General features: G+C 40.2%; 1 protein-coding gene across 7 annotated transcripts in view; it reads left to right on the plus strand.

The window, feature by feature from the left end:
* Position 1: 1 nt before the first annotated feature.
* Positions 2-24284, plus strand: part of HECTD4 (HECT domain E3 ubiquitin protein ligase 4) — a 178521-nt gene continuing 154238 nt past the window's right edge. For all 7 annotated transcript variants that reach the window (XM_078060946.1, XM_078060947.1, XM_078060950.1 and 4 more), the window contains exon 1: positions 2-358. In XM_078060946.1, coding sequence (XP_077917072.1) covers positions 182-358 — 177 coding nt within the window. In that variant the 5' untranslated portion in view covers positions 2-181. The remainder of the gene's footprint in view (positions 359-24284) is intronic.

A 24284-nucleotide genomic window follows, 5' to 3' on the forward strand; every position in this document is an offset into this window, starting at 1 on the left:
CGGGGGTGGGGGGATGGCGGCTCGGACCGCCTAGGGCGGAGCTGCACAGGCGAGGCTGCGAGCGGGGCGCTGCAGGCGGGCGCGGCGGCTGCTGCTATGGACTGGTGATCGCGGCGTCTCCTGCTCGCGTCTCCCCCGGGCCGGGCGGCTGCTCCTCACCGTCAACCCCTCAGCCGGGGCCATGGGCTCGTCTGCGGCCGCGGCAGCTGCGGCGGCGGCGGCCGCGGACTCGGCGCAGTGGCTCTCAGTGAAGGAGGAGACCATCTTCCTGCACGACGGGCTGATCCGGGTCACCGACCTGGCCGAGCTGCCCAGCGAGATCCTCGGGGCCCCGGAGGCCGCCGACACCGACTTGGAGGTGAGCGAGGCTGCTCCCCGGCGTCTGCCAGCAGATTAGCCCACCCGCCCCGCATCCCCGGGGTCGGGCCATCACATTTCTGCCTCACCCCCGCCCCGAGACCCCTCCCGAAGACTGCCCCGGCAGGTGTGTGGGCGCGGGGAGGACAGGTGGGGGGCCTCGGCTGCAGGTCCGCAGCCCGCCCGCCTCCCTGCCTCCTCGGGGCCTCAAGCCCGCCGGGTATTGCATTTGTGGTTTCATTCTGAGCGTTCTGACACCCGGCATTTTATTAGACTATCACCCGGCACGGCCTTCACGCCCTGGAAGAGCCACCGTCGCCTCCCAGGCTCTGTCTCCCCTCTCCCATGGACCCCCTGGACTCACTTCCAGGGCACACCCAGGTTGCTTAGCTTTGGGGACATTTTAATTTTAACGCTGTATACCTCCCCCTTTCTTATTCCCAGTTCTATGTTGATTTTTCTTTCCCCCGGGGGAGGGTATTGGCAGCTGTCGATCCGTGATGGGCAATCCAGCAACTTCTCTGTGTCGTGCCTCGGATTGACACGGGCCTTTGTCAGGGAAGCGGGCAGTGTGGACAGCGAGGGTGATGCTACAGGGGCCCTCCGTGCGCTCTCCGCAAAGGGTCACGGGCGCTTTAGGCCTCAAGGCCTTTTTCGTGAGCTCGGGGGTCTCCGAGAAGCCGAAGCTCAGGAACTGTGGCAGGTGCAAAAGGAAATCTCCGTTTTTGTGTTGCTGCTGGGTTTGGGGGCAGAAGGAAACCAAATATGCTCGGTTGATGAGAACTTTCCACCGACTTCACTTGGTTTCGTGTTTGCCCAGAGGTGGGAATACTGGCAGTATCATTTCATCGAGGCCAGCCGATGCTGACGCTGCACCCCCTCCACTTTGTGGGGTGATATTTTGATGTGTATGTAGCACGGGGTGTCATGAAATTCTTGCTGTCGCAAGAAGGACTCTCTGGGGTAGGGCGCAGAGAGGATGGCCTGTCTTCTGGCTAAAAACGGAATGCGAAGAATCTTTCGTGTTTTGCTGTTTTGCATGCACTTCGGCTTTCAGCACAAGGAACGTTTATAGAAATGGATTAAAACCCATTACTGTGCGTTTCTGGAAACGGTAGTGATCAGATCGCGTTGGCCAAGATGTTTGGGTGTGCTTGAGATGTGAATGCGTTCCACTGTGTTTTGTGTCTGGATTTGAGGTTGAGGTTGCAGCATTCCCATTGTGAACTCTTAATTGACTTATTTTACAGTCCGGCCACCGAAAAGGGAAGATACCAGTTGATAGGGAATTCCTAACATAGGATTATGGTTTTCTTGTGTCTCATTTGGGCCTATTCTAGAAAAAGCAAGTGTCTGAGTGTCTTACCAGCTTGAAAGCTCAAAGGGTATTATGCTATGATGGTGGAATCTTTTTATTTAATTGACTTTGTTGAATGTGAAATGTGGGAAGTGGATGCTCTTTGTTTCTTAGAGACTAAGTTCACAGATCCTAAAATTTTGTATGTATGTAATATATTTATTTTTAGGATTAAAAAGGTAGGAGTAGTTAAAAATACCTGAGCTCTTAGGTTGGCTTTCCTAAGATGTTTACTGCATAAATGTATTGAGTATTTGTCAGCTCTTTCCACAGAAGAATGATCTTAAAGAAAACCTCCCTGGCTTGGTAGATTTTTAAAAACTCTTGAAGAAAATGTATGTTCTGACCTTTCAGAAACCAGTATGTGTATGGGTAATAAATATGACTGTCAGTGGTGAAGAACTTTTTTCATTTCTTTCCATATGTTATATAGGCTATATTGTATCAGTAGAAATGGATAGCTAAGAATGTTTTGTGGCTGTTAGATTTGTGTTTGCAAGGGTGTATTCACATTTAGTTATTTAATAATAATATTGATTAAGTATATCCTGTGTGTCAGACATCATCTTACTAAGTTCCTAAAAGGATCCGAGTAGCTAACTACTGTTACCTATTGTAACAACTATAAATATTGCACCCATTGTGCAGATGAGGGAAGCAAAATGCAGAGTTAAGTATGTGACTTGCTCAAGATCACACACAGAGAGCCTGGACATTAACCCAAGTCTGTTGGTCCCTAACACATCTCCTTCTGATCATAATATCCTCCTTGCATGTATGATACTCATATTTGTAATTATCTAAAATTTCGTAACTGGCTAAAGATAGGGTAATAAACAGGTATTTTTATGTCCTTTCTAGTAATGTATTCTTTTTCATATTTGAGGAAGATTAGAGGTTCATCAGCTTTTTTATTTATTTATTTATGTTTATTTATTTATTTTTGCTTTTTCATTATATCTGCATTTTTCTTTGATTTTTTAAAATTTTATTATGTTATATTAGTCACCATACAATACATCATTAGTTTTTGATGTGGTGATCCATGATTCATTGTTTTTGAATAACACCCAGTCATCAGCTTTTTTAAAAAACTAACTTTTGAGGGGCACCTGGGTGGCTCAGTCAGTAAGCGTCTGCCTTCGGCTCAGGTCATGATCCTGGCGTCCCAGGATGGAACCCCGCATCGGGCTCCCTGCTCAGCTGGGAGTCTGCTTCTCCCTCTCCCACTCCCCCTGCTCATGTTCTCTCTCTCTCTCTCCCTCTCTCTCAAATAAATAAATAAAATCTTTCAAATAAATAAATAAAAAACTGTTGAAATGCTGCCACCCCTATGAGGTACATTCTTCTAAGCCTCTCCTTCCAGTGGATATCTGGCTAACCAGTGGCCATTTTTTCATAGTGTTTTCTAGTTAGATAGAATCCTTCAGTTGACAGTTTTGGATTAGGACAAATTTGGATTAAGCTGACTAATTTATGATTGACAGCCTTAATGCATAAGTGTGCACTAACTGCAGTAGAGTCTCAGAATTTTAGAGCAAGAAGGGGCCTTGGAGATAATCACTTTCCTCATTTTAGAGAGAAGTTGTCTGAGATCAGGAGAGGTTATGACTCGGTAGTGAAGCTAGTTATGGCAGGACAGACGACTAGATCCTGGCTTTCCTGCCTTTGAATTCCAGTGTTCTTTTCACTTTGTAAGTGCTGCTCAAAGTTAAATGTCAATTTGAAAAAAGAACCCATCCTACGAAGTGGATCAACATTGACTTAGCATTTTAATTTAAGCACTAGCACAGCATTTGAATTAAAAATTTTCTTCCTAGTGAATTTTAAACAGAAGTGTTTTTTTAAAGTTTATTTATTTATTTATTTTAGTAATCTCTACACCCAAGGTTGGGTTTGAACTCATGACCCTGAGATCAAGAATCACATGCTCTTCTGACTGAGCAGCCAAGCCCCTCAGAATTTATTTATTTTTTAAATCAATAAATAGTGTGTAATCAAATTTCTTCAACAAGTATTTGTGGAATTCAGAAGTGGGCAGGCCCCACTGTCCTGGGCATTGAGGATGCAGCAGAGGATACAATAAAATCTTTGTCTTAAAAAAAAACTTTCATTTTAGTGGGAGGATATAGACAATAACAAATAATCAAATACATATTATGTATATATGTATATGTAATACCTCAAATGATAAGTGCTGGGGAGGCAAGTATAGCTGGGTAGGAGGAATGGGGTGTGATGGTGGGGAAGAGTTCCCTTTTATGTAGGATGGGCAGGAAAGGAGAGCACAGAATGGCACTTGAGCAGAGCCTGAAGGAGGTGAGAGGGTACCATATGGCTGCTGGGGAAAGTACATCCTAGACAGAGGACAGCAAGAGCCAAGTCCCTCAGAGGGAAGCATCCTTAGCATCCTTATTTTGGAGCTCTGAGCCCAGTAAGCCAAGGGGAAGAGGACGGTGATAGATGATGGGGTGTAGGGGATGCCCATCAAGTAAAGCTGGTAGATAAGGACTTTGAATGCATTAGAAATGCAGAATGAGGTTTTTTCTTGGTGTTTAAAATAGCTACCTGTATTTATTTTAATTTCATGTTGTTGGCAGAAAGTGAAAGTATGTAGGAAATTATTTTTTAAGTGTGAAATAAATATAAATTTAAGAGAAATTTAAAAAAAACTTAAAAATGACAACTCAAATATTGCATTTTACATTACATTTCATAGAACATTAGTCTTTTTTTTTTTAAGGGAATTTACAAGAAAAAAAATAGCTTATTTGTGGAAGTTCTAAAAGGTTTCTGCTTCCTATCTCATTTTTTTTTTACAAACTCTAGTGGGGACAGGCCTTGCACATATGGATGTTGACAGAGAAGATATGGATGTTGACAGAGAAGCTAATTGACTTGCCCAAATTGGCCAAGATATTTTGTTTCCTACAGTTTAGATTAATTTTGAACTAAGACATTTCAGTTAATGTTTCTTATTTTCCATTGTGTTTTTTTTATAAGAACCCTCCCCATCCCCACACGCTCACACCAGTGCAAAAGACTTGAACTTGAAAAACAACAACAACAAAAAGACTTGAACATGAATGTTCATGACAGCTTTATTTGTGCTTGCCAAAAACTGGAAACAATCTAAAGGTCCATCAACAGGTGAATGGATAAACAAGTATGATTTATGCTGAGTGAAAGAAGCTAGACAAACAGGAATACATATTGTAAGATTTCACTTATATGAAATTCCAGAAAATGCAAACTAATTGGTAGTGACAGGAAGCAGATCAGTGGTTGCCTGGGGATGAAGGTGGACTGGAAGGGATGGGAAAAGGGATTACAAAAGTACTTGAGGAAACTTTTTGGGTGATGGCTTATGTTCCCTGTTTTGACTGTGGTGATGGTTTCATAGTTGTATATATACGTATGTCAAACCTCATCAAATTGTACATTTTAAATATGTGCAGTTTATTGTATGCCTGTTCTATCTCATTAAAACAAATGAACTAACCCCTTGCAAGCCCAGAATGCTTTACTGATACTGTTTATGAAATGAAAAAAGGCTCAGGATGGTTTCTTTGTTGTTGTTTATTGTTTGTTGTTTTGCTATGTAAGAAAAGGAGTTGATCAACTGGAATAAGTTAAGGTTTTGAATACTTAGGACACATTCAGATGAAACCTTTGAGATGATAATTTAGATTTATAAATGTTAATCTATTCTCCTAGGAGGATACCACCAGCCAGTTTATCCTTTGGTCAGATTCCTTTGGAAGCGGTTTATGTACTTTTATAGAATTCCAAATTCTGGGGCGCCTGGGTGGCTCAGTTGTTAAGTGTCTGCCTTCGGCTCGGGTCTGATCCCAGGGTCCTGGGATCGAGCCCCACATTGAGCCCCACATTGAGCCCCACATCGAGCCCCACATCGGGCTCCCTGCTCCATGGGAAGCCTGCTTCTTCCCTCCCCACTCTGCCTGCTTGTGTTCCCTCTCTCGCTGTGTCTCTCTCTGTCAAATAAATAAATAAAAATCTTTAAAAAAAAAAAGAATGCCAAATTCTAAATTTGGAAGAGGTAATGAATAAATGAATAAAACTACTTTTGCTTGTGAGTAAAGTTAATTACATTGTAATTAATGAGCACTGGAAGAAGAGTCGCTGAATCTTCGTGCAGGATTCTGTGAGCTTGGACAAATGGCTCAACCAGCTCTCAGGTTTGGCTGGCTAGCTATAAAGTTAGAATGAAGTACCTTATGACTGTGGGAGGCAGTATTTGCCTAGAGGTCAAAGTCAGATTTAAAGAATCAGATTGGGACTGAAATTCTAGCTCTGCCTTGTACTAGCTGTGTGACTTTGGGCAAGTTCCATACCTTTAGTAATCCCTGGTTTCTTCTTCCACTGCAACTTCTTTGTCATCATTGTCCCCACCTCTACTTACCGCCATGACTACAGCGTCAGCACGTTGTGTGCCAGGCTCTGTGCTAAGCACTTCACATGCATTATCTCATTCAATCCTCACAAAAACCTTACAAGGTTGTTACTATGGTTATCGTTACTTTACAAATAAGGAGACTGTGGCACAGAAGTGAAGTAACTTGACAAAGATCATACAATTAGTAGCAAAGCTGAGAGTGAAATAGATCTGTCCAACTCTAGCCCAGGGTCCAGGCTCGAAAATTATTATGTTAGACGCTTCATCATCTGTAATAGGGGAGTAATAATAGGGTTAATGTAAGGATTAAATAAGGAGGGATGTGATTACGTACTTACAGTGTGTATGGACTGTCTTTATAAGGTGCTACGTTGCTGGAAAGTTGTTTTTTGCATATTCAGTCAGCTGCCCATTGTATATGAAAGCAAAACTGTGCCATCGACAGAATTTTTTTTTCTCTTGTAGTGGATAGTGGAGATAGTAGGGTGTGTGTGTGTGTGTGTGATCCTTCTGGAATTTTCTTCCTTCCCAATTTGTTTGCAGTATGGCTAGGCAGATGAGATAATAGTCTTCATTTCAGTTTTCCTCCAATTGTATGTCTAAGGTCTTGCTAAATAAATCAGTTTTGATTATTATCTGTCTTCTTGGCTTCCATATTGACTGTCACAAAATACCACCTGTTGGCCCAGGCTACTGGGTGGATTGTCATGCACCTGTTCTTTCCTAAGTAATAAGGTACCTGTGGTGATAATTATGAAAGGCTTGTCAAGTCCTGAAAGGGCCCCATGCTCTGTCCTCCCTCCCCCTCTTTCCATCTTGTTTTACAATGGTGCTTGTGGGATGAACACAAGGAGCGTAGTGTGCTTTGTAAGATGTTTAGTCAATAGTTGTAGACAAATGTAAATAACAGCAGGTGATCAACTATGGGACAAATGCATGGTTACTTCAAAAGGATAGAAGACTGCAGATATTGTATAACTATTACTTTGATCCTGCATTTTTAAACACAATTTATGTATCCATTAAAATATTTTTTAGGGGCACCTGGGTGGCTCAGTCATTAAGCGTCTGCCTTCAGCTCAGGTCATGATCCTAGGGTCCTAGGATCAAGCCCCACATTCTCGGCGGGAAGCCTGCTTCTCCCTCTCCCACTCCCCTTGCTTGTGTTCCCTCTCTCACTGTCTCTCTCTGTCAAATAAATAAGTAAAGTCTTTTAAAAAATAAAAATAAAATATTTTTTAATTTTAATTTTTATCCATTAAAAAGTTTTAAAACAAATACATGAATATATCTTTATAAAAAGTGGAAAAACAGATGAAACTGAAATGCCTTTTGCACACTGTCCCTAATCCTGGTCTCCATCCACTTCTCACCACTGTTAAATCAGTGCTCAAATTTTTAATGTATTCTTTAAGATCATTTTTTAAAAAAAGATTTTTAAGCAATCTCTACACCCAAGGTGGGGCTTGAACCCATAACCCCAAGATCAAGAGTTGCATACTCTACCAACTGAGCCTGCCAGGTGCCCCAAGGTCATTTTTGAATGTGTACTTTTATGTGTGTTTGTGTGCATATATGCTTTTTATTTTTTTTTTTTCTGTCTCTTAGGAAAGATGTGATGCTAGACATATATTTTCATAATTTTTTAAAGTCATTTATATGTTTTGATCTTCCTGTGTCTCCATATACAGATCTACCATATTTTTTTTAAGTCCTGCATGGGACTCCAGAAATACTAGCTTATTTAGCCATTCCCTGACTGATGGGTGTCTTAGTTTCCTGTTGCTATGCTAACAAATCATCACACACTTAATGGCTTAAAATGACACAAATTTATTCCTATATTTACTCTTATGTTTGTGGAAACTGGAAGTCTAAAATGAGTCAGTCTCACTGGGCTAAAGTCAGCTGCTGGCAGGTCTGGTTCCTTCTGCAGGTTCTAGGGGAGAATCTATTCCCCGGCCTTGTTCACAGCTTCTAGTGCTCCTTCCTCCATCTTTAGAGTGTGTGGCTTTGGTCTCAGATCTGTCATCACATGTCTTCTCTGACTGGCTCCTCCAGCATCCCTTTTGTAAGGACCCTTGTGAGTACCCTGTCTCCCTCCGCCCCCCCCCCAGGATAATCCAGGCTCATCTCCCCATGTCAAGATCCTTAATTTAATCACTTCTGCAAAGTCCTTTTTGCCATCCAAGGTCACATTTACAGGTCCTGGGATTAGGACTTAAATATCTGGTTGGGGGGTGCATTATTCAGGCTGCCACAATGGGTATTTTGGTTGTTTTCAGTTTTTCACTATTTTTGAAAAAGATTTTATTTATTTATTTATTTGAGAGAGAAAGAGTAGGCAGGGAGGAGCAGAGGGAGAGGGACAAGTAGACCCTGCGCTAAGTGCAGAGCCCAATGGGGGCCTGGATTCTATGACCCTGAGATCATGACCTGAGCCAAAACCAAGAGTCAGACACTCAACAGACCGAGCCACCCAGGCCCCCCTTCAATTTTTCACTATTAAAACCGGTCCTTCAGTGCATACCCTTGCATGCCTGTTGTGCACATGTTGGAATATTTCTCTAGAGCAGTTCCCGAGAGGCAGAATTGCTGGGTCATAGGTGACCATTTTAAATTTTAATAGATATTGCCAAATTGCTCTCTAAAGTGACCATATTAGTTTATACTCCCAAGTAACAGTGTTTGGTAGGACCTCTTCCTTACACCCTCATAGAGATTATTTTAGAACTCATGGATTTGCTTAATTTTATCATTTGCTTAAGGCAATGGCTTTCACTCCAAAAGAGGAAACCACTAGATGTAGTTGGGTACCTGGAAATACAGGCTGGACCACGGTCAGCTGAAAGAAGCCAGAGTGTTCCGTTAGTGCTGCCTAGCTCTTATCACTTCACTTCAGAGGACCTCTCTTGCAGCTTGATCTTCTTTGCTCCTGACATATACTCATTTTGGTCTGTAATCCAGTTAATACAGACCATGTCCATATTTAGGCAGGAGAGAGCAACTTCTTATTCTGATGGTCTGGGGATGCTGCCAGACTCGAGCTGTGCCAGGGAGCTGCCCACTCTGGGAAGAGACACACTGGCCCCTGAAGTGTGTTCAGAGTGCATGGTAGTTGTTAGGCAGACTGTTTAGACACAGACTGTCTTAAAATTTTCTCTCTTATATGCCAGTATAAAGGGTAATTCTACATTTCTTTTTAACCTCTATGAAAAATGACATTAAGTTGATTGTATTTTTATGTTATGCAGAACTTTTTTGCTATAAAGAAGTAATACACGGTTGTAGAAAATAGAGAACACACCTATTGTGTAAGAGAGAAAAAATACTCTTTGATTGTACCATCCAGAAATAGTTATATTAATTAATTAATTTTTTACTGTTTCCTCCAGTTCATATTTTTATATATAAACAAAATTGAGATTATATACAGATTTTATCCTTTAATCACTTATTGGGAGCAATTTTGTCAAATTAGATTTAAAAACATAATTTATTTTATTCATTTTATTTTTTTTAAGTAATCTCTACACCCAACATGGGGCTTGAACTCACAACCCTGTGATTAAGAGTCACATGCTCAGGGTGCCTGGAGGCTCAGTCAGTTGAGCTTTCGACTGGAGTCATGATCCTAGGGTCCTGGGATCGAGCCCCACATCGGGCTTGTGTTCCCTCTCTCCCTGTGTCTCTCTCTGTCAAATAAATAAATAAAATCTTAAAAAAAAAAAAAATGTTTTGGCCTCCTCTAAACTGGAATTATCTTTAAAATAGCAGATGTGGAGGTGCCTGGGTGGCTCACTCGGTTGAGCATCTGACTCTTGATTTCGGCTTAGGTCATGATCTCAGAGTCCTGGGATCAAGCCCCAGGTCAGGCTCCCCACTCAGCGGGAAATCTGCTTATCTTCCCCTCCCTCTCTTCCTTCCCTCCTCCCTCCCTCCTCACCCGCTTGCACTGTCTCTAAAATAAATAAATAAATCTTTTTAAAAAATAAAATAAAATAGCAGATGTGGGGTGCCTAGCTGGCTCCCTCAGTCAGTAAGTAGAGCATGCAACTCTTGATCTTAGGGTTATTTAAAAAAATAGCAGATGTGAGGAAAAAACAGTAAGATACAACAAGACAATTATAATACATCCATAAATTACTATGCAGCCATTAAAAATTATGTTTTTAGGGGCACCTGGCTGGCTCAGTTGATAGAGCATATGACTCTTTTTTTTTTTTTTTTAAGATTTTATTTATTTATTTGACAGAGAAAGAGCACAGGCAGGGGGAGTGGGAGAGGGAGAAGCAGGCTTCCCGCGGAGCAGGGAGCCTGATGCGATGCGGGGCTCATGCGATGCGGGGCTCATGCGATACGGGGCTCGATCCCAGGACCCTGGGATCATGACCTGAACCGAAGGCAGACACTTAACGACTGAGCCACCCAGGCTCCCCAGAGGCCAAAACATTTTTAAGGTTTAACGTTATTTGTTTAATAAAATTTTGTAAATTTTATATTTGTAGTGGTTATTAAAGTGTGTGTTTCTGCGATCCATTACTACTGACAGTTTATAACTTAAGGGGATTTTTATCTTGCTGTATGATTCCTCTCCTGATAATGTTGAATATTTCTGAGGAGCTTTGAGTTTATAAAGTGCTATTAAGTAGAATTGTAGAATAATTAATGTTCCATGATGGGACACTTGGGGTGGACACACTTGAATCCCTCGTGTTTCTACTGAAACCTGCAGTTGGCTGAATTACTAGGTCATAGCACAGTTTGTAGCAATTTTAGATTAACGATAAGGAGATGCGTAATTTGCAAACCATTTTATGCAAATCATAGGTTTAGTAATTCTAATAACTACAGAAGCGTCATTCAAGTAGTGGTTTTATACCAACAAAATATTAACGTTCAGCTTGTATTTGTAATGAATCTTTTCTGTGTTTACTGTATTTGCCTTGTGCTTTATAGTTTGCATTACTGATTTCAAACGAACAAAGATTAATACAATAGATATAACTACAGGGCAGACTAGAAAATCTGGACCTCCTATCTCTGTTCATATGTTTGCTTTTCTTACTGTTGAAATAAAATAATTAAGAATGTTAAAGGACAATCTGTGTCAACATATTTTCATCAAAACAGTAGTGCATAATAGAAGAATGACCTTTATTTCTTGATTCTGATTCCTTTCTGATCATCTAGTCATGGTGTAGCTGAATGACAACTACTGGTTTATTTAATCTAGAAAGGAGCAAAATGGGTGGAAAGGTAAAAATATACATGTGGAACTTTGGAGGAAGCATGTTTTGAGCTTATAATAAAGGAGTTTCCTTTCCTTTAGGGGTTCTGAACCTGAAAATAGAATCCAGACACCATCTATAGAATTCAGGGGATCTGTGAGCTAGAGTGGGGAAAATTTTATCTTCATTTACTCATACCTTAGATGAAATTCAGCATTTCCTTCAATTATGAATACAGTAGAATCCTAGTAGTACTGGCAGAACCTGTGACTTTGTACAACCAGTTGAAATCATAGATATTTTCTTTCTTTCTTTTTTTTTTTTTAAGATTTTATTTATTTATTTGACAGAGAGAGAGATAACAAGAGCAGGAACACAAGCAAGGGGAGTGGGAGAGGGAGAAGCAGGCTTCCTGCGGAGCAGGGAGCCAGATGCGATGCGGGGCTCGATCCTAAGACCCTGGGACCATGACCTGAACCGAAGGCAGACGCCCAATGACTGAGCCACCCAGGCGCCCCTGAAATCATAGATATTTTCATATCATATTGTATTTATTTGACAGAGAGAGACACAGCGAGAGAGGGAACACAAGCATGGGGAGTGGGAGAGGGAGAAGCAGGCTTCCCGCCGAGCAGGGAGCCCGATGCGGGCTCGATCCCAGGACCCTGGGACCATGAACTGAGCCGAAGGCAGACGCTTAATGACTGAGCCACCCAGGCGCCCCTGAAATCATAGATATTTTCATGTCATATTGTAGATGTTGAACATATCTTGAAGTATTGTTTATGCTCACCATCACTTAGAAATTATGGTAAATAATGGATCTTGTTATTCAATATACTGAGAATGAAGCTCCTATACTGATAGCACAAATAAAGCATTTTGGTAACTGATTTCAGTGTACTGTAATTGGAGTTTATAATCCCAGGTGTTTTATTTTACACATTTACAAATGTTATCTGAGAAGGGTCGACAGGATTCATCCTAAAATGGCACCCCTAAAGAGCCATTTTAAATAGGTGGCCACAACCAGTAATAGTTGGTATTCCAGGGGAAACATTTTTAAAATCCTAGATTCATTTTGCTTTCATTTTTCTATAGAGTACAATTATATACTTCTGGTTTCTTTTATTGTTCAAATTGTTATTTTGTGTTTGTATTGTCAAAGTTCAGAAGTTTTACTTAAATAGCCTCCAGAACTGTGTTCTCCAATTGGTAGCAACTACTCACATGTGGCCATTGTGCTCACTTGAAATGTGGCTACTTGGGATTGAAATGTGCTAAAAGTGTAAAATACACATCAGATTCTGAAGACTTCATGTAAAAAAAGAATGTAAAAGATCTCAATATTTTATATTGATTAAATATGGAAATGAAAATATTTTGGATAATGCATTAAGTAAAATATATTATTTAAATTAAAATATATTAAAATTAATTTCATCTCTTTCTTTTTACTTTTTTTTTTTAAAGATTTTATTTTTAAGTAATCTCTACACCCAATGTGGGACTTGAACTTATATCCTCAAGATCAAGGGTTGCATGCTCTACCGACTGAGCCAGCCGGGCACCCCTTTTTTACCTTTTTTATTTTTTATTATCTATCTATCTATCTGAGAGAGAGAGGGAGCTGGTGTGGGGGGAGGGGCAGAGGGAGAGAGAGAATCTTAAGCAGGCTCCATGCCCAGCATAAAGCCCGACCCAGGGCTCCATCTCATGACCCTGAGATTGTCATGACCTGGGCCAAAATCAAGAGTTGAACACTTAACCCACTGAGCCATCCAGGTGTGCCCCTGCCTTTTACCTTTTTAATTGTAGCTCCTGGAAAATATTAAATTCCATATATGTCTAACATATTTCTATTGGACAGCACTTCTTTATACAGAGGTCAGCAAACTATGGCCTTAGGGTCATATCTAGCAGTCTGTTTTTATAAATAAAGTTTTATTGAGACAAAACCAGTTCATTAATTTACGTATTGTTTGCCTTCATGCTGCAATGCAGAGTTGAATGGTTGTGACAGAGACCACAAGACCAGCAAATCTTCTGGGTGTTTTCATTTACACTATTTTCATTTCATCCATTCAGTGGTTCTATGAAGCAGTAGAGGAGATATTATTTCAGGAAAAACGTTTAGAGAAGCCAAGTGATTTGTCCAAGGTCATGAAATTAGTTAGTGCTAGGGTTAGGACTCTAGTTCTGAGTGATTTTCCACTGTACATCTGCTATTTATGTATTTATTTATTTATTTATTTATTTATTTATTTTTAAAAGATTTTATTTATTTATTTGACAGAGAGAGACACAGTGAGAGAGGGAACACAAGCAGGGGGAGTGGGAGAGGGAGAAGCAGGCTTCCCACGGAGCAGGGAGCCCGATGTAGGGCTCGATCCCAGGATCCTGGGTTCATGACCTGAGCCAAAGGCAGACGCTTGACGACTGAGCCACCCAGGCGCCCCAATGGCTACTATTTTAAATAAGAGCTACACAGCCAGGCCTACACATGGCTGCCAGAGTAATCTTCCTAAAGCTAACAGTTATGTTACCTCCTTGCCTAAACCTTCAGTGGTTTCCCATTTCCTATGAACTAAAATAATAATTCAAGGTTGCTATGATTTGGTTCCATTCTGCCTTTCCTTTTAGCTCATTACTCTCTATCCCCCCAGGGACAATATATTTCACAAACTCACTTTCTACATTCTCTCCTACAGTCTTGGCTCATAGGGTTTCATTGCTCTGGGGAGTCCAGACTCCACTTTTGGAACCCTAGTCTTTATCCTTCAAGATGCAGATCAAATGGCACTCCTCCAAGAAATTTTCATGATGCATACGGTTAGAAATTGTCACCCTATTTCTTTTTTTTTTTTTTTAATATTTTATTTATTTATTTGAGAGAGAGAGAGAAGCAGACTCCCTGATGAGCAGGGATCCCGATGTGGGACTTGATCCCAGGACCCTGAGATCATGACCTGAGCCAAGGCAGACGCCCAACCAACTGAGCCACCCAGGCGCCCACCCTCTCTATTTCTTACACTGCCTTATAAAGTTATTTATTTGCATGCTTGATCTCCCTTACTACATTATAATCTCTTGGAGGTTAACCACTTCTTAGTGTACATTACGGTGTACCTACTAACATAGCTCAAACATTAGATGTGGATTGAACTGAATGCTAAAAAGAGCATTTAGAACAAATTTGAAAGGGTGGGATTTAATAAATAATATCATGAGGACACAGGTTCATGGAGAATAAGATAAGAATAGGTAGTTATTTTTGATGAACTAAAGTAGTGTAGGTGAGACTTTAGGAATTTTAATTGCAGTTATGCTTTACACTTTATTTATTTATTTATTTTAAAGATTTTATTTATTTGTTTATTTATTTATTTATTTAACAGAGATAGACAGCGTAAGTAGGCAGGCGGCAGACAGAGGGAGAGGGAGAAGCAGGCTCTCCGCCGAGCAGGGAGCCCGATACGGGGCTCGATCCCAGGACCCTGGGATCATGACCTGAGCTGAAGGCAGCCGCTCAACTGACTGAGCCACCCAGGTGCCCCTGCTTTACACTTTAGATAAGAGAGAACACATCACAACAGTTGTCATAAATGTTGTTAATGCTGGCATGTGGATAAGCAATATGGCATTAAGACCCTTGATTTTGGGAATGCCTGGGTGGCTCAGTCAGTTAAACGTCTGCCTTTGGCTTGGGTCATGATCTTGGGGTCCTGGGATTGAGTCCCGTGTCGGGCTCCTTTTTCAGTGGGGAAACTGCTTCTCCCTCTGCCTGCCGCTCCCCCTGCTTGTGCTCTTTCCCTCTTTCTGACAAATAAATACATAAAATCTTAAAAAAAAAAAAAAAAAAACCTTGATTTTGTATAGAGCCTAAGAAATTTTGCATAAAGAATAATGAATTCCTGAGAGCTTTGTGAAAACAGCTAGATTAGATGGAGTTAATCGAAAATACCTTGCTTTGATCATTATTCTAAAAATCTTAATTCGACTGAATTTTTGTTTAACTTGGTTGTTCTATGGTTAGGTAGTGAACTTGAGCACTATTTTTTTAAGATGTTATTTTTAAGTAATCTCTGTACCCAACGTGGGGCTCGAACTCACAACCGCACGATCAGGAGTTGCATGTCCTACTGACTGAGCCAGCCACATGCACTGAACTTGGTATTTATTGTATTTCTTTTGAACATTTCTATGTAGAGGTTTTTTTTTTTTTCCAGGGATTTCAGTGAAATGTGTCCATTTATCAGCTTTTATGGAATGGCAGTGCCTTGCAGACTGAAACTGTCACAAAGTTATTTTATAGAATTTAACATAATCAGTTACTGATTAGCGTGTTAAGGCTGTTAGCATAATTTATTTAAAACATTATAAAGTACTTTAAAATTTTTAAATTAGGGCACTTGGGTGGCTCAGATGGTTAAGCAGCTGCCTTTGGCTCAGGTCATGATCCCAGGGTCCTGGGATCGAGCCCTGCATTGGGCTCCCCGCTCAGTGGGGAGCCTGCCCCCCCCTCTCTCTCTCTTATGAATAAATAAATAAAATCTTAAAAAAATTTTTTTTTAAATTAAAATGTTAGAATTTTAGAAAATCTTGGGGCGTCTGGCTGCGTCACTCAGTAGAGCATACGACTCTTGATCTTGGGGTTGTGAGTTTGAGCCCCACATTGGGTGTTGAGATTACATAAAATCTTTGGGATGCCTGGGTGGCTCAGTCAGTTAAGCGTCTGCCTTTAGCTCAGGTCATGATCCCACGGTCCTGGGATTGAGTCTCACATTAGGCTCCCTGCTCAGCAGGGAGTCTGCTTCTTCTCGCTCTGCCCCCCACCCTGCTCCTGCTCTCTCTCAAATAAATAAAATCTTAAAAAAAAAAAAAAAAAGAATTTTAGAAAATTTGCAAGATGTAATAAAATGCAAAGAAGAAAATAAAATCACTTATATTACTACCACCTAGAGATAAGTATAGTTCATATTTTCATGTATTGCCCTCCAGACATTTTTGTATGCATGTACACTTACACACAGGCATATTCTAGGCAATTAAGATCATTGTATATACATTTTGTGTCTTGCCCTTTTCACTGAACATTGATGCTATTTGGAGGACATTTCTCCATTTTCAGTATTGTTGAGAACATAGTTTTTAATACCTGCATAGATATTAAAGTCTGCGTGGTATTTCATTATATGGATGTTCAATGATTTATTTACCCAATCCTCTATTTGGATATTTAGTTGAATATTTAGTCAATTCTGTTGAAAAGCTTTAAAAATTAGAGAAATTGTTTTTTATAGTGAGACTCTTCTAAGTAGGCTACAACACACATATATAACCATCTAAGATTATTTACTCTAAGTCAGAATGTGAGCCTTCAGAACTATGCTCTAACTGTATACAATGATAGCATTGTTTGATCATTTTTATATGCATAAAGTTCTTATTTCCTGTCATGTAATAGAATACATAAGTTATATGTGTAGTCCTTCCTTCAAGAGGTGCTTTATTTAATTAAAAATTTTAGGAAAGCAACATATGGTTCAAAATTTCAAAGGTACAAAAGGAAATTCAGGGAAAGGTCTTCTTCCTAGCCCTGTCTCCCAAGCTGCAGCCAGTGTTACTAGCTGGTCCGTGTCCCCCAGACGTAGATGATGCACATACAAGCCGATGCACAGCAGATCCCTCTCTGACCTCGGCTTCTGCCGTGTCCCCTTCTTCCCTTCACTCCACTGCAGCCACTTTGGCCTTCTGGTGTTCATCATAGATCAGGCTGGCAGGTCCCAAAGGTTCCCTTCCTCAGGGCCTTTGCTTGTCTCTCTGGACAAAATGAGCTTCCATAAGGCAACAGTCCACATAGGTGATAGAGATGGTATTTTTGAAACTTTTAAAGTGTGAAATAATCAGAAACTTGCCATATTAGAAAACAAAAACAGCCGTATCTCCAAGGGCAGCTTTAACTCTGTTAGCAGACCAGTGGGAGAGCTTTGAAATGATTAAAATAATGAATCCTTTTAGATGCATAGTTACATACTTAGCACAGTTCCAGAGAGTACAGATAGATACTTCAAGTACCATGTCAAAGGAGACAGAGGACTTTTAGTTCAAAGGTTCTCTGGTTGCAAGACTATGTGGTAATTCCACATAATTGGGAGGACATACAGTGTTAACTAGAAGAGTGCTCCCAAATTCTGACCCTACAGATTTATCTTTCTCTGAGTTGTTCAGTTTGGTGCTGAAATGTCACCCTTCCTGCTTCTGGAGTTAAACAGGCACTTAAACGATAAATACATATTTTGCACAGGATTGGCTTTTAAAAGTGTATAAAATGCTATATTACATGGCTCTTTCTTTTGCCTGTTGTTTTTATTTTTTTATTTTTTTTAAGATTTTTTATTTATTTATTTGACAGAGAGAGACAGAGTGAGAGAGGGAACACAAGCAGGGGGAGTGGGAGAGGGAGAAGCAGGCTTCCCACGGAGCAGGGAGCCCTATGCGGGGCTCGATTCCAGGACCCTGGGATCATGACCTGAGCTGAAGGCAGACACTTAACGACTGAGCCACCCAGGCGCCCCTTGCCTGTTGTTTTTAGAATGCGTGTTAACAAGGGGGCCATACAGAATATGGTACCCTTTGGGATTTACAGAAGGATAGTGTACTGAGTCAGTGACAGAGAAACTGGAACTGTAAAATGCAGGAGTCTTCAGGGGATGTGTGAATGAGCCTAGAGGTTAACCCTCTAGGCTTTAGCATTGACACATCTCGAAACTTTTAGCCCAGCTCTGCCACCTGCCAGAACTTCCATTTCTTGGTTATAAGATATTTAAACCTTTTTTTCATGACTTAGATTTAATGATCACTATGTTTGATTTTCGGAAACTGATTGGTAGGAGAACTCCCACCCTGAATGCTCCCAAGTGAATGCTCTTGCAGTCGGCGTTTCCTCCCTCTTGCTCACCCACATCTCCCCACTTTGGGAGTTTGCGTCCCAGTTAAATTCTCATTCCTTTCCTCTGAGCTTATTCTCCTGTCTTTTTATCGCCTTTCCTCTTTCAGTCACTCCGTGTGTGACAAAAATGGCTGTCATTAGGCAATGAGGATTCTACTTACCAGTCACATCACATATTCAGCATTCGGAATCATACAGTTGGTGGGGCTGAAAGGATCTTAAGATCACTTAATCCAGCTTTTTTTCAGAGGGCACTGTGTTCCTTTTAGCCTATTGCGGTCAATAGTAAGAGTTGGAGGCTCTTAAAAGTACTTTGGAAAATAAATAGTTTGCATATAGAGCAGTGCTATTCAAAGTGTGGTCTGCATACCATGAACCCGTAATGACAAGGTAAGTACAGAAATTGAAAGTGAAGCATTTAGAAACTTCATAACAGTTTGCCAGACTAATTTTATATTTGTTGAACATAATAAGACTTGGGATTTGTAGTTTGTGTCTTTTTTTCCCACATTATTTTTGTAGTAACTTTTTTTTATTGTATTTTACAAAAGTTTTGTTCTGCAGTGGGTTAGGAAAAAAAAACCCCAAGCCCAGTTCTTTGCCACAGACAGTTTGAGAAGCACTGGTATGGGATAGCTAACACAGTGTTTGGCAGAGAGAAAGCTCTCAAAAACCAATAGCTTCCTCGTGTCTTAAAAATTTGCATTTTCTTGGGTAAGGATGCTAGATGTCTGAGTGGCAGGTAGATGACATATTGTTTTATAGAAATGAGGTGATTAAAATTGGTAGTGCTGGTTTTCAAATATAAGCAACTCAGTTTTTTTTTTTTCCTTTTTAAACTTAGCCTGTGTTTTGAAGAGAGATTTACACGCAGTAGAAATGTAACACATATTTGCACTGATTCTTGAAGTTACTTTATAACATTTAATGTGCTACTGATACCCTCAGCTGTGCAAAGTTGGAGGAACATAAAGTCTTTGGTATTTGGTAGCTAGCCATATCCATAAATATTTGAATATATTATATCAGTGTTTATATTTTATCTTCTTGGATAAGAAAAGGGAAAGATGTGTTGAAAAGCACTCAGGTTTTGTCAGTTTTCTCATGTCATGTAGCATTTGGAAAGTACATGGTTGTAATGTTACTTGGCATTCCCATTTTAATACAGTTTTAGAGCCACATTCAGTGGCCCTTTCATTTTCAGTAATCCTTGGCTCTTCTTTGGAATTGGAGTAGCTTGTCCTGATTTTTTAATCAAATCAAATGTAGTTGAGCTTATATTTGATACAATAAATGTAGACTGTCAAAAGCCATTAGCTGACTGTGGTGTTTACAGGTTTAAGGGACATATTTTTCATACTACTCAAGATCATGAAATTGCCACTCCCTGTTTTAAGGATAAAGGTCATTGACTGAGCCAAGTGACTGTCCTGAAATGGTGTCTCTTTAAAAATTCTGTTTAAGGGGCGCCTGGGTGGCTCAGTCGTTAAGCGTCTGCCTTCGGCTCAGGTCATGATCCCAGGGTCCTGGGATCCTTCCTGGGATCCTTCCTGCTCCGCGGGAAGCCTGCTTCTCCCTCTCTCGCTTCCCCTGCTTGTGTTCCCTCTCTCTCGCTGTGTCCCTCTCTGTCAAATAAATAAATAAAATCTTTAAAAAAATAAAAATTCTGTTTACAATCCAAGAATCCTTAGAAATAAGGTCCTTTTGACTTACTAGATTTCGTTTTGGCGAATTTAGAAAATTATTTGAAAGAGAAATCTGAATGAATTGTTTTTGTTTGGTGATACCATACACCTCTTTGTGATACCATACACATAAGGGGATAAATCTTTATCCTCATAATGAAAAGGAATGGCACATTTTATTTTTTAAAAATCCCATTTGGTACATCCCTAATCTGCTTATTTAGATACAGAATAAATATTTGCTCTGTAGGGCAGGATTCCTTTGTTTTCAGCCTCGTTTTTATTTCTACAAGGCTCAAATTCTTTGTAATTCTTTTTAAAACTCTACACCCAACGTGGGGCTGGAACTCACGACTTGGAGGTCAAGAGTTGCATGCTTTAGCGTGAGCCAGCCAGGCGCCCCAAGGCTTAAATTCTTAATATCTGAGAAGTTTGAAACTGAACCAGGATTTGACGTAACCAGCATATAGCATGGTGGAGAGCAAGTAGTTTTGTAGTGATGACTCAAAATAATAAGTGATTCAAAGTGTTGCTCCCTGGTTTTAATAGGAGCATTTGGTTTACATAGCCAGGCTTTCCCCTCTTTCTGTCTCTTAGGAGCCAGGCTGAAGAACTTTAGGAAAAAGAACCACTATTATTAATCCTGTTGAGTGCATATTACATTTTGGCAAATGCTGGCTGATGAGATTAAAATTACCCTTCGCATTTTAAAAGTTATATTTCTGTAATCACATTAGCAAGCAGGTGGATCCTAGGGGGACAGGAAATGAAGATTCTTTTAGCCAACTTTTCAAAGTTTAGAATTTATTTTGGGATTTTGCTTTGACGCATGAAAGGATCTAGTTGTAGTTTCTTAAAATAACTCCGTTTATCTCTGTTCAGCAGTCATTGTTGAAACCAAGGAAGAGCCACATTTTGGAAAGTATGAAAGACAAATAAGAAACTGGCACTCTTTTAATGGCATGTTTTTCTGTGAGAGAGATGATGAAAACTACATAGTGTGTGGGTAGTTAATAATTTGAGAGCCTCTTCTCTCAGGTAGCATATTTAGAATTTAGGGAAATAGTACAGGTTTGATGAAATATCCATTAACTTAGAAAGGTACCTAGTAAGAATCCCTCACTTGTTCTTAAGTTGCCCCTTGACTGAAATGAAGCCATGGGCTCCTCCTTGGAACTGCAGAGCTGTCAAGATGGCATTGCTAGAGAGGTCAGCATAGTTTTAACCTGGTAATGGTGGCTACTAGTCAGGGGGCTCTCCAGTTGTGTTCTTAGTTCTTATGAAATCCTTCTGCTTATTCCCATAGAGTTGTCATTCTGTTTTGGTCTGGGCTAAGGCAAGGACTTAAAGTGTCCTTGTTACGGGTGTTTGCTAACGTGAAAACAGTGATGCTTCCAGCCTTTTGGCAACTGAGTTCTGGTAGGAATTCTGAAGTTTTCTTCCCTACACATAAGGTCTTATCATGAGCCTTGCATGTTTCTACTGTCGAGTTTTTGAGGATCAATTAGAATTATTCTCTGTGTGTTTAAAACTCAGATTCAGAGTTGAAACAAAAATGTTCTCCTTTGCTTCCTGTATTTCAAGTGTCTGAATAGAGCAGAGAAAATTCTTGTAACATGGCTGTGTTATGGCCAAATCCCTGGGGGGTTCTGTGTATTTTAGTAGAGATGTCCTGTATGAAGTTCAGCTCTGTACTGGGTTGGATCATGCACCTCCCTCCTTGCTGTCCCTCTCCATCCCTACTTTCTTCTTTATGCCTTAGAAATGTGTTTAATAGCCATGAAGGAGGCAAGGTGATGCTAATGTTTTAATGACTTTTATTTTTTATTTTTCTTAAAGATTTTATTTATTTATTTGGGAGAGATAATGAGAGAGAGCATGCGAGGGAGGAGGGTCAGAGGGAGAAGCAGACTCCCCACTGAGCAGGGAGCCCAGTGTGGGACTCGATCCCAGGACTCCAGGATCATGACCTGAGCTGAAGGCAGTCACCTGACCAACTGAGCCACCCAGGTGCCCCTGTTTTAATGACTTTTAAAGCCAACTTCTCCAACTTGCCTTTATATCTGAGTGATTACAGCTAGTTTTTGTCTGTCTAGGATTTGAAATGTTAATAAAATAGAGATGAAACCTTTTCTGAGAAACCTCTAACTTCCTGTCCTCATAGGACTATAATGATAGTTACTTCCTTCTTAGTTTCTAAAATAAATTCACACACAATCCAGTTTGTCTAAAAATAAACCTTCAAACTAATGTTAATATTAGATACATTTTTAGATATGTAAAAGATGCAATTAGTCAGAAAATGCTTTATGTGCTTTTTCATACTATAGCCCAGTTTCTTTACTCTGAAGGGGAAATGAAGTTCTGGTCTTCTGAGAAGGCAAAGAAAAATCCAGTTTTATGACAGAAGCAATTTGATATCATAAACTAGAGAAGTAGAGCTTTCTTCCTTCAAAAACTTCTGCTTCTGAAGGGTTTGCTGTAAAAATTGAGCAGAGCTCTTGGGGTGCCTGGCTGGCTCAGTAAAAAAATGAATTGAGGGGGCAGCTGGGTGGCACAGTTGGTTAAGGGTCCAACTCTTGGTTTCTGCTCAGGTCGTGATCTCAGGGTCATGAGATCAAGCCCTGTGTCGGGCTGCACACTCAGCGGGAAGTCAGCTTGAGATTCTCTCTCTCCCTCTCCCGCTCGTAGGTTCTCTTCCTCTCTCTCTCTGAAATAAATCAGTAAATTGAGCAAAGCTGGGGTGGCTCAGTTGGTTAGGCGTTTGCATTCAGCTCAGGTCATGATCTTGGGTTCCTGGGATTGAGCCCCATGTCAGGCTTCCCTGCTCAGTGGGGAGTATGCTTTTCCTTCTTCCTCTGCCCCTCCCCCTGCTTGTGCATGCTCTCTCTCTCTCAAATAAATAAATAAATAATCTTAAAAAAAATAAATTGAGCAAAGCTTTTAGACCACAATAAGGAAAAGCAGAGCTCTTATGTAAAGATACCTCATTTCATGAAGAAATAAAGCATAGAGAAAGATTATCTGGATTAAATAAAAGAAGACAGGAGGCCGCAAAGCATGGGCAGAAGGGACAGCACAGCTACCTGGCTTCGCGTTACTGTTGATTAGTTTAGATTCTTATTTATTGAACTGTGCTCTTGGATATTAGAGAGACTGGCAGGTAGGTTAAGTTTCTGTAGCAAGGAACCATCAAAGATTTTTGGTTCTTAGTATTTGATTGCAAGATGTTAAATGTTCCCAAAGTGTGTGTTTTTCTCCCCTTTCTTATTACCCATCCTGTTCAAATTTCACAACACAGTCCAAAAAGTGGCACTTTGAATGTATTTCTTATGATTAAGGTGAATCTAAATGAATTTTGTATTGGGGAATTTTATAAACCTACCTCAGACTAGTGGGGAAGAGATAGGTTTCTTGCCCCAAATCGTAGTTGGGCAGCCCAGAGATTTCTGATGCCCATTTCCTACCATCTTTCCTCCGAGTTTCTCAGTGTTATTCTATCTTACACATTTGAATGGATGCAGGTAAATAGCAGAAAGAAATGAAGAAGTAAAAGACCAGCTTGAACACAGCCTTACCATAAGGTATAGTTTCTATGCAAATAGAAACTATATATCTCTATACCATCTACAAACAAAAATAACATCCTCAGCAGCTTCACAAAGTAAAATCTGCCCAAAACATTTTTTCAAGCTTTTTCTTTTCTGTGTAATCTAATATTCAGTGACACTAATTCACTTTTCTAACTTTTTTTTTTTCCTTGGATGTTTCTGTTCCAAGCCTCCTGTTTTCAGCTTTTCCATTACTTAGGAGGGCTATGATGAATAATATATTTAAATAGTTGATTTCAACCCCTCGGTTAGCAAGGGTTGTACATACCTCATGATCTTATTTTGGATTATTCGTTTTCCTTTTTCCGTGTTTTTACTTTTAAGGGACCTAATGTGACCCAAACTAAACAGATGTCTTATGTTTATTGATGTTATGTCTTATGTTATTTCCTGTCTCCAAGCCATATTGAAACTATGACATACACCCTGATATATTTTAAGAGCTAGGCATTCTGTAAAATAAAACAAAAAGCTTCTTAATGGAGAACATTCTCAGTTTCTTCATAACTGCATGTACATTTGTGAATGAGAGCTGCTCAGTCTTGTCACTACTCAGTGTGGTATATGTGCTTAATATTTGTCAGATTGAACTAAAGCGCTGATATGTGAGAGAGAATGGGCATGATAGGCATGTACTTTATTCACATTTTTGCAAGGTAACTACATATGGGTCA

Source organism: Halichoerus grypus, chromosome 13 (assembly GCF_964656455.1).
Source record: "Halichoerus grypus chromosome 13, mHalGry1.hap1.1, whole genome shotgun sequence".
Classification (NCBI taxonomy): domain Eukaryota; kingdom Metazoa; phylum Chordata; class Mammalia; order Carnivora; family Phocidae; genus Halichoerus; species Halichoerus grypus.